Here is a 14022-nt window from a genome sequence, read left to right as displayed (position 1 = left end):
CATACAAAATCAAGTCTGTGCAGCTGCTGCAGGACGGAGACTTAGAGGTCCGTAAAACTTTTGCACTTCAGTTTCTTGCTCGAATGGTGGTTGGCACAACTTGGCCATGGAACATTCTATGGAGTGATTAGGCCCATTTTTGCCTAAGTGGGCAAGTTAACACCCACAAATGTCGAATTTGGCAGAGGAAAAGTCTCACGTTATCCAGGAACAACCCTTGCATCCTGGAAAAGTGACAGTATGGTGTGGTTTTACAGCTACCTTTATCATTGGACCGTATTTCTTTGAAGAGATAACTTCTATTCTGTCACAGGACAACAGTATTATGATATGCTGAAGGATTTTGTAATGCCAACTCTTCTACAGCGTGGATGCCTTTAGGACATCATTTTCATGCAGGATGGTGCTCCACCTCATATTGAGCATCGTGTAAAGCAATTGTTAATACAGCATTTCACGCAATAGCATGGTCTTCTTGCTCGCCAGACATTACCCCCTTGCGACTTTTGATTGTGGGGTTATTTGAAGGACAATATCTACTGTGAAAGACCATTGTCTCTACCAGATCTGATGGACAACATTCGGCACCATATTCTTAATATTCCGACAGACTCACTCCGGTCATCTATAGAGAATATGGTTCTCCGATTGGAGCATGTTGTTGAAAATGAAGGAGGACATATTGAGCAATTTTAATTTTACTTTATTTAACAATTATAAACTATATTAAATGGTCTTATGTGTATTACAATGCCACCCAACAGTGAATATTTGTACTAATTTTTTTTTATTTAATAAATGTAAAACACATTATCTCAATAATCTGTAATTCAAATTTTATGTCATTTGGATCAATAGAATGCAGTTTAGAGCCCTCTGAAGTGGGTAACTTATTTCTTGCTAACCCTGTATATTAACATATCTCAACATGACCACCGTTAATTGCTTGGGGAACTGTTTTTAATTTTCTTCAAGATTTTGTTGACCATTTGCAGAGTCATGGTATCTAATTCTGTGAGGATTCAATTTCTCAGTACTTTGATGTTGCAAACCTGTATAACATAAACTTGGTTTTTCACATTTTCTTAGAAAAAGAAGCCAAGTGGTACAATATTAGAAGAATATCTAGGTTATAAAAGTGATACATATTTACACTTCCATTTATCTAGAAGTGTTTAATCCAGGAAATTGCACCTTCTTGCTACTAAGCATATTTGGTCTCTCGAAATTGTTTCAATCATATTTTAATCGATTGTTCTTCTGGTCTAGGTTTATTAAATTCACATCTGAAACAACTCTAAATCATTTTTGAGAATTTTGTTTCCCATGAGCAGAGATACATCATTTTTTTTCATTCTATGACCTTATTTTGTCTGTAAACAATCAAGCTCTCCTGTTGTAGTTAATAAAAATGAAATTCTCTGAACTAAAGATTAAACAGATAATTTTCTCTTATTTTATAAAACTGTGTTTCAGTTTAATTTATGGACATTCTGTATTTTAAGTAATATTGTTTCATTATATTTTAAAAATATATAATTTTTTTCTGAACAAACCAATAACTTTTTGTTAAAATTTCTTCTTATGAAATGACGAGTAGCATTGGCTGCATCTAATTATGAAGAAACTCTAATATCACGCAGTGGTCTAAAAGTTCATCTAATCGCATACTAATACTACTTACGATGCAAAGGATTCAAAAGTTTATTGACTGGAGATCAACATCCTTTTAAAAACATCAACGGGATTTATTCATTAAGGTTCAACAGAAAATATAAAATCAAGAAGTTACTTTAACAAAATTTTAAAAGCACAGAAAGTATTATATTGTCTATTCTCAGACATTTCTGAAACTCGTAGTAAACAAACGTCGCTAGAGCGAAAAGCAAACCAGAGAGCGGGAGAATGGATTCGGATATATCCTTACAAAAGCTGGCATCCGCTTTTATACGATCTCATGGCGATCACGTGATTGATTTACATGTACATACAGATTTACATTTGCATATTGCACAGTAGTTACGACTCGAATCAGAAATACCGAAATCTTATGCTAATTAGTCAGATGATTGCATCTAAATAGTTTAATCTTAGACAATATTAAATTAGCACGAGATTATGATAATTTATTATTTACGAGATTAAAAGAAACAATTTCTCAAGAAAGAACAGAAGCAAACTATGCTTTTGTTTATGTAGGCATTTTCGCGTACATTTCGAACTTTGGCTAGGAAAACTAACCGAAAAAGGTAATAATAATTACGATTAAATTATCTTTTTCTTAACACTTTTATATACCGCAAAAGTAAGAAGTCTTTCTATATTTTGGTATTAATTCTGTATTTTCATTCATTTCCGCGGTGGTCTGGTGGTAAAGTCTCGGCTTTGGAACCAGAGGGTTTCAGGTTCGAGACCCAACTCCACCAAGGAACCATTGTGTAAGTGGGTCTGGTGCATGTTAAATCCATCAGGGCCAAACGTCCTCCCACTGATGTGGTCTGGTGTGGAAGTTTGGAGAGGGGGATGCCAGCTCAGGTGTCATTTAATCATCTGACTTTCATTCAAGATTACGAGGTCCATCCCAAAATAGCCCTAGTGTTGCTTTAAAATAAGGGGGCAATAATGTTTTTAACTAACCTAATCTATATTTTCATTATTGTCTGTTAAATATAAGCCATTCATTTAGTTGTTTTGGAGGTGAAGGAATTACATATTATGCAAGAGTGAGCTTCAAATATTATGAATTTGACATCTAAATTACAGTAGCAGGCTTCACAGCTTTAATTACAGATTAAAAGAAATTTTAAATTATTTTACTTATATGAAAAGTATTAAAAGAAAACTATGAATATGAATTTTATTTGATAGATTCCTTTGAGATAAATTTCCATTGCATTGTTTTATGATTTTTTTTATCATTATTAATTGAATTTTTTTTAAAGATCCATAAATATTAACAATTCTTTTATTCTGTTACAGTTTTCCCTGATTCAGGTGATGTCACCTCCAAAGGAAGTGATAATGATTTTGCTGTGTATTGTGGCTACAACTGTAACTCTAGTTTGTCTGACACCTATCGGTTTTCCCTATTCTGGTGACAAGGAATCTCCTGCTCCTATGCGGTTATACATATTAGTAAGCAAATAACATTTTAATTTTTTAAAAAAATGTTTAACATGTACGTACATTAAGCTATTGCTGAAATGAGCCAAAATTGAATGGTTAAGAATGATCCGACTTGACTGAAATAACAATAAGTAATATTTATTAAAAGCTCACCATTGTATATGGTAATATATTTTCATTCAAATCGTATAATAAATTTCTTGTATTACAATTTTGCACATTTTTTTAAAATTTCAATTAATTTGTCTTGTTTGTGAAATAAGTAAGAATGATAGTCAGACATTATTGTGTTCAATTGCTGCGAGCATAGAAATTTCAGTGCACAAAAATATATATTCAAATCTGAGTAAATACAATTTTTCTAAGTTAATTTTTTGAGTTTATATGTTAAGGCCTAACTCACATTTTTGATTCAGTCAATAGTTGATAGCAAATAATTCCTGGCAGATAAGCATTGGAATAATAAATATTTTTATAAGGTTTTTTTCTGCACAGATACTTATTTCATGTTTTAAAAAAAATCAACAGTTTAACAAAAAACGTACATCTGCTGATATTGTTATCTATAGTGATACACCCTGCATCGTAATTACCATACAATTCTAGGAGGTTTATTAAGGGTTAATTAATTAGGCATCCTGGCAACTGTTAGTTGGTAAAGGAGATGTACGCATATGATTGGCACTGGATGATGAACCGGAATTGCTGATCCACCATGGGATTCCAGATGGGAACATACACAGCTTTCTGAGGCAGCATTAGGGCTTTAGAACATTGAGAAAATTACGAAGAGCAAGCAAAAAGCAATCTCTAAATTTACCTGTTGATGATCAGTTTTTTGCGAGGAAATTTAGAGATTGCTTTCTAAATTTCTCTAGTGTGTTAAGGATCTTACTTGGTGCTTGTATTCGTATACACCAGGATATTCAAGCGTCTACCAATGCTCAATGCACTGTGAAGATGTTTGCAGATGCTTGGTTTATTTAAAGAAATCATAAAGATTGGTATTTTCCACCCGGCTCCTGGCAAAGTGAAAGGTGCTATTGCAGATTATTTGTCACTTTAGGGCAAATTGAGAAGTGTCATTAAGTGAAGCAAAAGGGTTTCCACAGTTTTAAGTCTCCTTTATCCTCCCCCCCCCCAAGTGTTTAGTTTTTTAATAGTTAAGAAATTATTTTTAAAAATATGTAAATATTTATGTCACTTACTGATTTATCTACAAAGTACTAAAACTATGTTTGCAATGTAAAAAATCATTAAAAGATAGCAAATAATTAAATCATGATTTGTGAAAATGGTATATTCTGTTAAATTTTTTATCACATTAATTTCATTAAGCTGAATTTTCCTTTCACTTTTTAATAAAATATTTTTTCCATTTGGAGATTATGTCCACCATAAAAAAAAATCTAAAGTTAAAATTGAATACAAAATAAAAAATTAGATAACGAAAAAGGAATTGTGCAGAAGGTAGGATTGACTCGCAAGCTAATGTTTATTACTTTGTAATATACTTCCATTTTTAAATTTTTATTGCAATAAAAATAATTGAAATAATTTTTCTTTTTCATGTCATATACTTTGTTATGAACAAAATCCATGGGCATTTTTTTTGACGGAATAAAAATGCATAGTTTTTTTTATAGAACTAGATATAATTTTTTATAGAAAAGATATTTTAGATATTTGGTAGTTCATCCGTGTATCATTTTTTACTATTCAAATTTCATCTTACTTTATCCCACCATATATAAGATTCCAGAGTAATTAAATTAAAAAAATCTATAAAACTTTGTTTGTTGGATAATAAGTTTTTTGTTTTATTTAATAGACATCTTGTTTACATTGCAGCATACTGAACGCACATTTTACGACAGAACTGGGAATGTGAAATCTAAAGATTCTGGTTACTGGATTGTACCTCTAGATTACAACGGACCAAAGCTACTTGGAACATTTTTTGAACAAATGCATGGGCTTAAACCTGTTAACTGTGATGCTGAATTAGCATGTGGAATGCCTTTCTACATGCCTGTGATTTCTTTACTCAGGTATTATGCATTTATTATTTTTAAAGATATTTTTGTATAATTAATTTGATAGCTTGCAAGGGGGGCTATTTTACACCAACCATACAGTTTCAATGCTATTTGTTATGACTCAATCATGCAATACACCCCAGTTCTTACATCAGCATTAAGAATAACTCTTTGTAGTTACTCCTGCCCTCTCCTTGAAAAACTTTTTCAGCTTCTTAAAATTAATATATATATATTGTGAAAGCAGTTAATACCAATTTTCAGTTAATCAAATATATTGAATCTAATTGGTTATAAGATTAATAGATTTTAAAACAAATCTAAATTTAGTAAAATTTAGATTTTTATAAATAGATTACTAAACTAGTCAAATTTTAAAATGCGCATAATAAGCACATTACCGTACATGGCATCACAAATATAAATATATAATATTTGAATTTATAAATATATAATTGGTTACAGAAAATTTTACTTTTCTGTTTTTTCTGAACAAAAATATGGCTGTGGTGGCCTGGTAGTAAGGTCTCGGCTTTGAAACTGGAAGATTTCAGGTTCAAAACTCGATTCCATCGAAGAACCGTCATGTAAATGGGTCTGGGGCACATTGAATTCGTCGGGCAAAACATCCTCCCGCTGGTTAAGTGTGGAAGTTTGGAGAAGGAGAGACTAGCTCAGGTGTCATCCTTGTCATCTGGTTCAAAATTACAAGATCTGTCCCAAAATAACCCTAGTGTTGCTTTAAAAAAAAAAAAGACGTTAATATAACTAAACTAAAAAAACTAAACTGCACACAAATACACTTACTTACACTAGCTTCAAATACATGATAAATGCAAACTTAATGAAATTAATGATAAAATAACAAAGTAGCAGTATGATCTTTACACACATTTTTTTACTGGTTATCATGTGGAAAACCAAAAATACTAAAGTGTTGAACTATTCAATATGAAGTGCATTCTGCCACATTTCTTTAACCCACGTCATACTGCTTATTCACCTAATGGATGGGGAAAGGTTTCATCCATAGTGACAAACAAAAAAAAAAAAACTTGCTTTCTTTTAAGTTTTCTAGAGAAATTAAATATGAACAAAGTTACTATTAATGTAATTATATTATAAAGTCGTTTTCTGTAATTATTATTTCTGCCTGTAAAACCCAATAAATCTGTGGAATCTGAAATTTTTACTATGTTCTTTTTAACCATAAAACATACATATAAAATCGTTTTTTATTCTGTTATAGGACCAGTTATTACTTGCGAGCTCCAAAGCCAAAAATTCATGGAAGTCATAAATTTGAACTGGTTTCAAAAGTACCTCTTAACAGATTTACTTACAGATTGTCATTTCTTGCTCTTGGTAAGCGTTTTTTTTTCCTGCCCTTAGTATTTCATTCCTTGTAATAATGAGTTTATTAAAACTAATTTATCTATAATCTGTTAAGTTTACAGTTTTGCGTAAGACTTGAGAAGTGTAATATTTTCTAATCAGTTTGAAATAACTTAATTTCATTTCTAAATTCATGCTTGTGATTTCTTCACTTATTGTAAAATATGATTTTTTTTTTTTTTTTGATGTAGAAGTTGAAAAAGAGAATATTAATTTTCTTCTAAATTAATCATATCACTTGATATCTGATCCTCAACTGTTTAATCAGAATCATATCTGACAAAAAATTAATAATTGCACTTTTAATATAAAAGTGTCAATTTGTGCCAAATATAAATATTGTTTCTTGCTATGTGTAAATCGGACAGATAAACAGCTCTATTCTAACCAAACTTTAGGAACTGCTCAGCTTATGAACAACAGGTTATTTCATAATGCCTTGTACTGTTATGGGATATTGCAGCATGTAACCATCTAAATAAGTATTGATCTGTTAATTAATGAAATTATTAGAATCCATTATTTGGAATAATCTATAACTATAGCATTCCCATAACTTAATTATGAATGAAATGTCAAAATATGTTTACTTGTGAATCTATACATATACCGAGAAAACATCTACTTTAATACAGAGGACTATTGCATTTTTAATTTTAATATTTTTGCTTTTTTACTCTGGTTTGAATTATTTATCAGCATTTTTTATTCAATTAGCTACTTTAAATACAGAAATGGTAGAATTTTAATTTTAATTTTTTTGTTTGAAAAATAAATTATATCTGGATTTTAATAATGAATTGATAAATTATCAAGTTTTTTGATGTAGTGCATGAACATGTTCTCAAAAAATCTGTGTAATTCAGATTTTTGGACAAAATATCTACTCATTCTAAATTAATATAATTACTGCATGTTTGTCAAAGGAAAAAAACAAACAAACATAGGCACTTACTATGGATATTCAAAGCTAAATCGTTATTGATAAATTTTCAGTTTATTACTGTTCAAAACTTTTAGGCAAGAAAACTATTACAGCCAAGGCTCTATGTATATAATGATAGTTTCTTCATTTCACTTAAAGACTTTGCTATAAAAATATTTGTAAATCAAATTATAAGAATGAGAAAAAACAGATGAAGACAGTTTCTCATAACAATTTCAATACTTTGGTAAAGTAAGATTGAAACATATTGCCTGTAACATTTTCTTAAAATTGTAATCATCTGTATTTAGTTAAGTTACTGTAAAGTTTTTTTTTTTTTTTTATAATCCCTTCATTACATCTTGCAATGTATCTCACTGCATAGGATATATAGTTATCACAATGTTTTCATTAACCTGCAAGAAATGAGATATCTCTTGCCTTCTTCAGTAATTCCCATGTCCTTCATATGCTGACATTTTTCATGGCAGCTGATTTAGTTAGAATTTCAGCAGATGAGAGGTTACTAAAGTTTCATAAAATTGAAACTACATTCTGTGCTATGAACATTTATTGAATAATAATAATAAATATCATTCAGAGTCAAAGCTCTGTAGAATATTTCATTAAGTGGAGACTAATATATAAGGGTGGTGCAAATGAAAATGGGATATAATTTGGTGTATTTTTATGTAACAAAAAAGTGTGTAGTGGTAAAGAATAGACTTGTTCTGGGTAATTGCATGAAACCATGCGGTATTCACTTGTGATCAGCCAACAGTATCATATCAATGACAATTGGTTACCATTTAATCATATCCGCATTCACGGTCAGTTAAAAGTATCATTGGTCAGTTGATTACTGTTTCATCCATATCTGCATCAAGTGCACAACTAAAGAAGAGAAATGTGATGCTATTTGTTTTTAGCGGCAGAAGATGTTGAATTTTGAGAATACACCAGTGAAATAAGAAGTGTACAGATGTGGTGAATCGCATATAAGCCAGTAACAACTCTTCTACCCGAACGATCGTTTTGGTATAATTGTTAAGTTACTGGACTGCTAACCCAAAGGTCCCAGGTTCTATCCTACCGCGTCCCTCACCTCTCCACAGAGAACACTCATTGTCATTGACTCAAGTGCAAAACAGTACAAGCCTCTTTGTATTTTCTGGAGGGCTTTTGTTCCATGATATGTGCATAGCCAGTCACACACTTAAATAAGTTGGTGTAGTTTTAGTGGACATTAAAGTTGAAATTCTATAATGGGTATTCCAAAAATCTTTCAATGTTTGTTCTGCTTAAAAATCCATTTTTTTTTTTTTTTTTTTTTTTTAAAATTTGGGCAGCAAAGTCACAGATATTACTTGGAATTGGGTTCAGTTTCAAATAACTTGCACAAACAAGTGGAGAAAATGCTTATGTAGTTTGGATGATTATTTTTTTTAATTAACTATGATAGTTCAATCTATGACTCCCATTCCATTTTCATCAGTTCCCACCCAATATTAACATTCTGTTAACAGATTCTAGAGATGCAAAGATGACATCAACATTTTATACCAATTTTGTAATTAATGAATTCAATTATTTTAATTAATATGAAATAATGCTATCTTATATCTAATAAATTTATCTTTATTATAGGTCCAGATCATATGACTGCTATATTATCACCTCGTAGAGGTGTTTATCTAATTAACTGGTCTTTGACTGATAAGCAGCCACTTAGAAGTTTAGATTGGGTTGGCAGACCAACTTACTTCCTATATTATTCATATGCAGAGTATACTGAACCCTGGACATTTTCCATAGATTTAGTTGTAAGAAAATCTTGTTTTTATTTTTTATAAGTTATGAGCTTAATGCCTAGGTTATTTTATTCATAGATTTTTACTAACCTTTAAGCGACCAGTAATTTTTGAAAAATTCATATGAATAAATTAACTTATCTTTCAAAAATTATAAAAAAATTGTAAATTTATTAGAAGTTTTTACAATATATTGTAAATAATTGGTAGTTTTGCTTTCATTTTATGCTTCAAATTAAAAATTAAATATAAATGAAATAGTTACAATTTTAATCAGATATTGAGATAGAGATTGATGCTGAAGAAAATCTTTCAATAAACCCTTGAATTAACAGACAGGCTTGGATTGCTATCTGGTATTTTTTTTCCATCATTCTACATGAATTTGAACAGATATTGTTACTTATATGCATATCAAATAAAATAGAATAATTAATATAGAATTAGCTATTTTACATGTATATCATGCATAACAATTTTGAGAATTTTCTGACACCTTTTTTCTCCAATTAATTAGTTTATGAAATGACTACTTAATAATTAAATAAATTCCAATACTTTTCCCAATATATAAAAAGATTTATAACACATTTTTTACAAGAAATTTTCTTACTTCTGTAAAAATGGAACAAGTAATTGAGAATATTTTCTTAAAGCTTTAATTCTTTCCATGATGTATCATATGCCATAAGGCTTTTTTCTTAAGAAATTTTTAATACTCTGTTCACTAGCATCATCATTCACCGTAGTATCTTAATTATATATCATAACACTTTGCAATATTACATGTTTTATAGTATATTCAACTATCACAATAATTTCATGAACACGGGGAAAATTAATAAAATAGGTTTTACATTCACCAAAAGATGACTAGTTTGTTACATTGAAATTTTCATGATATGGAGATTAAATAACATGCAAAGATCATTGAATGTAACATTTTGTAGAAAATTGTGTTTAATAATTCTTTAATTGGAGATTATTGCACTTATATCAATCTATAATATTAGATTTGTAAAGATATTTTTCCTCTTTTACAGATATCCAAAGAACATGTGCAAGGCTCTCCTCTTATTGATATAAGCTTTATCACCCATTATCTTCATGGCCATGACTTAATCACTGGAGATTTTCCATCTTTATTGAAACAGGTACCCGATTGGGTGCATGCAACACCATGGACATGCACATTAGACATGCTCGAATTTTAACGGTTATCTCTTTGTACTTAAATTGCTTGTAGATTCGATTTTTATCCTAAATTATTTAAATTATTAAAAATGTTCAGCTCATGATGAAAATGAAGTGGCATTATTTTTTACTATTTTATGTAAATTTTTGTTTAGAAAAATATTATATACATGTTATTTTTATTAAATCCTCTAATTGTTTATTGTACCTAATTTTCAAGGGAAAAATATTTTAATACTCTTCTTATTTATGTAATTAACTATTACACTGTTCACTGTTTAAAAAATAATATACATATTTTTCAACTAATGGAACAATCTTATTTTTTATTTATTTGAAGACTGTTGAAATTAGAGAATATATAGAATTTCTTTGTCAGAGCTTTCAGGTTTCATCTACAGAGAAATGAGTATATCATTCTGATTGTGACTGAATAAATGTGTGCATTGTTTTAAATATATACTTAAATCTATTATTAAGACCCTTAAAATATTAAATACTGTTGAAATTCACTGTATACAACAAGAGAATGAATATAAACAAATGTTTTCACTTCCATTATAAAACCATTTCTAACTCTTGTTAAATATATCCTTTCACTGACACTGTGATTTAATATATCTTACTTTCTTAGAGTTCTATGTAAAAATATTGCCTATCTCCTTCAGATTTGAAATTTTTTACACTTATAAACAAAATCAATGTTTTGAATAATATGTCACTGCCCTTATTGGTTTATTTCAAAGAAAATTTGTTACAACTGTTAGATACTGATTAAGACATTATTTTGGTGATAATGGCAGCTGTTATCTATGCTTTACTATTGAAGTAAATGCATTCTAATTTCAGGATTGTTTCAGGTCTCAATTAGGAACCAATTGTTATGATTTTTAAAAGTATTTTATTTATTAAATACTGTTCTGATAGTGTGCTGCGTTATTGTATAGGTATAGAAATACCATGTTAGAAGATTTGTGTGTATAAAATCAAAGTATTTTTTTTTTTCTGTAAGTACTAATTTTTATCTATCAGGTTTATTTATTTTAGTATTTAATTTATATCGATGAACTTTCTTTTTTGTTATTGTTTTCATTGTGTGTATCTGAAATTATAGAATGGAAGTATTGAAGCAAAATGTGGAAAATATTACACATTTTTGTTATCGCAGAATTAAATGTTGCATGATATAGCATCAAAATGTGATAGAATTCCAAAAATATTTGAATAAGAATTTTAAATTCTGTCTAGTGCAAATATTGTATTATTTTTGGTTTTATTTTAAATACCCAATTATGTTTGAAAGTTTATAACTCTTATCTTATCTAAATTTTAATGTTATAATTTTAACTAGTCAACTTGTTAGATTTCTGAGGATTTACATGAACTTCTGTCTCATATCGCTATGTTTATTTACGTAGTATATTTCTTTTAAAAAAAACATGATGATTAAAATATTGTAAAATAACTATCTTTTTTTTTCTTCATATTTATATTTGCTGAAAGAGCAGATTTGTTTGTGTAATGCTTTATTATTCTTGTCATTTAAATTTGTTATAATCATCTGTCATTGATGGCATATCATTGTTGTGCTTTGTGATTATTCCATTTTCTTTAATTTTTAATTCTTAAAGCAATGTTTGCCTGTATATTGCCTTGAAAGCTCAAATTTGTAACAGAATCTCTGCATTGCGATGCAAGAAAACTCAATATCATAACTTCATTCATGCATGTAAACTACAAATGAATATCTGTTCCAGTATAAATAAATGTAGTTAGTACAGTAGAGCATTGATCTTCTAGCTTAGAAATACTTATATTATCCACCAGTATGTTGATATTTCAACTTAAAATAGTCATCTTTGTAACTTGAAATTAACATAGCAGTATATTTGTTTTTTTTTTAGGGATTTTGAGTATTCATATTAAAAAGGAAATTCTGATGTGTTACAAATGTGACTATCTTTTTTTAATTAATGATTATTTTGATTAATAATCATCAAAAAATAATCTTATCTGCTTATCCTACAATGGTAAATTTTTGCTAAGAATTCTTTTTTCAACTCATTATTCTGAATGGTTCTAGACCACGAGTCAATTGCTCATAAAGGAATAGTACGGCATCTTCTGTTAGTTGAACTGGCCTTGGATCTCCTAGCGTAGAAATCTGACTGAGCTTTAATAAGTGATGAGAAGGTTACCTTCTTAGAGAAATTAATCCAACAGGTGGTGCCTTCTTAAAATTAGAAAATAAATAAGAAAAGGAAATATTAATTAGTTTTATGAAATTATAATTAAATTTTAAATAATTTAGACAATATTTAATGAAAGTCTTAATTTTGAATATTTTGACTACCTTTGATTACAAGTATTGAAAAGCCTGAACAAATTTCATGATCTATTTCTTGGCTTTATTTCTATGGAAAACAGGACTTGCATTTAAAGAAGCCCTGATTTATCATGATTGCCACAGCACTCATTAACTGTCATAAAAGTGAAAGGCAGAAATGTATGCCAATCCTAAGATTAATCTCATGCAGAATGTAGTTTTAGTATTTTATCCATAGTTTATAAAAAGAAAAGACCATATATTGACATATAATCATTGGTTTGTTTAATGAAATATAGGATGATCTTCAACAGTTCTTTTCATGTAAGTAAAATACTATGAAAGGAAAATGAGCAGAGTTGCACATGTGCAATTTAAGTCTTGTTATTGTTTGATATTATCAGCTCTATTAATAAGGTATTTTAAAATTTCAGATTCTCGAAATGCTTATATATGTTACTGTAATAATTTTGCATTGTTAATAAATTGTTTATGTTAATTGTTAATATTGTAATGTTAATAAATGTTCTTACATTGTACATGAACATCTCTAGTAGATCAGGTCACATGCTACAATTGTCCAATGCCATCTAATTTTATATCGTTAATCCCAACTTCATTTTCTTATTTCTCATGCAATGGATTCCAATAGTAAAATAGTTTACAACCAACAACATGATACTGGATTAAAAGATATTGATAAAAAGAGTTAAAGAATATCAATCATAATTTTTCAATTTATGGATATATTTCCTATTTTGCCTATATCTTAGACGTAATTTTTCATATTTGGTAATATCATAATGAATTTTCCTTTTTGTGGCATATATAAAAAAAAAACCCCTCTAAATAGTAGTTTTTTAGTTCATTCTTAAGTTTTTATTCAATACAACAATAGAAATTATTATTGCAAAGTGTGCATAAAAAATTTCTTCTAATTAAGAAGAGGAGGGATGAATGATGATTGAATTGTTAACATAAGAAATATAATTTTTGAATTTCAAAATAAATTTAAAAGTATATTTGTTTGATAACATTTTCGGAATTTATCTCCAAGTTACAATATAATTTTGATTGATTTTAATTAATTAAAAATTTAAAAACATTCTGATTTACATATTTTTATCTTTGTACTAAGTTGAATAGTTCTAAGTGCAACACTCTGTGCTATTAAGCATCATAGAATAAGGTATACATTCACTTTTA

At 28.8% G+C, this 14022-nt stretch overlaps 1 protein-coding gene across 1 annotated transcript in view; it reads left to right on the top strand.

Annotated features, from left to right (window-relative positions):
* Window positions 1-13322, top strand: part of LOC129984172 (endoplasmic reticulum metallopeptidase 1-like) — a 31729-nt gene extending 18407 nt beyond the window's left edge. Inside the window, exons 10-14 of the mRNA XM_056093976.1 lie at window positions 2980-3135; window positions 4978-5177; window positions 6415-6530; window positions 9133-9308; window positions 10340-13322. Coding sequence (XP_055949951.1) covers window positions 2980-3135; window positions 4978-5177; window positions 6415-6530; window positions 9133-9308; window positions 10340-10510 — 819 coding nt within the window. The 3' untranslated portion in view covers window positions 10511-13322. The remainder of the gene's footprint in view (window positions 1-2979; window positions 3136-4977; window positions 5178-6414; window positions 6531-9132; window positions 9309-10339) is intronic.
* Window positions 13323-14022: the final 700 nt, after the last annotated feature.

This window comes from Argiope bruennichi, chromosome 9 (assembly GCF_947563725.1).
Source record: "Argiope bruennichi chromosome 9, qqArgBrue1.1, whole genome shotgun sequence".
Taxonomy (NCBI): Eukaryota; Metazoa; Arthropoda; class Arachnida; order Araneae; family Araneidae; genus Argiope; species Argiope bruennichi.
This window is presented reverse-complemented; position numbering and strand designations above follow the sequence as displayed.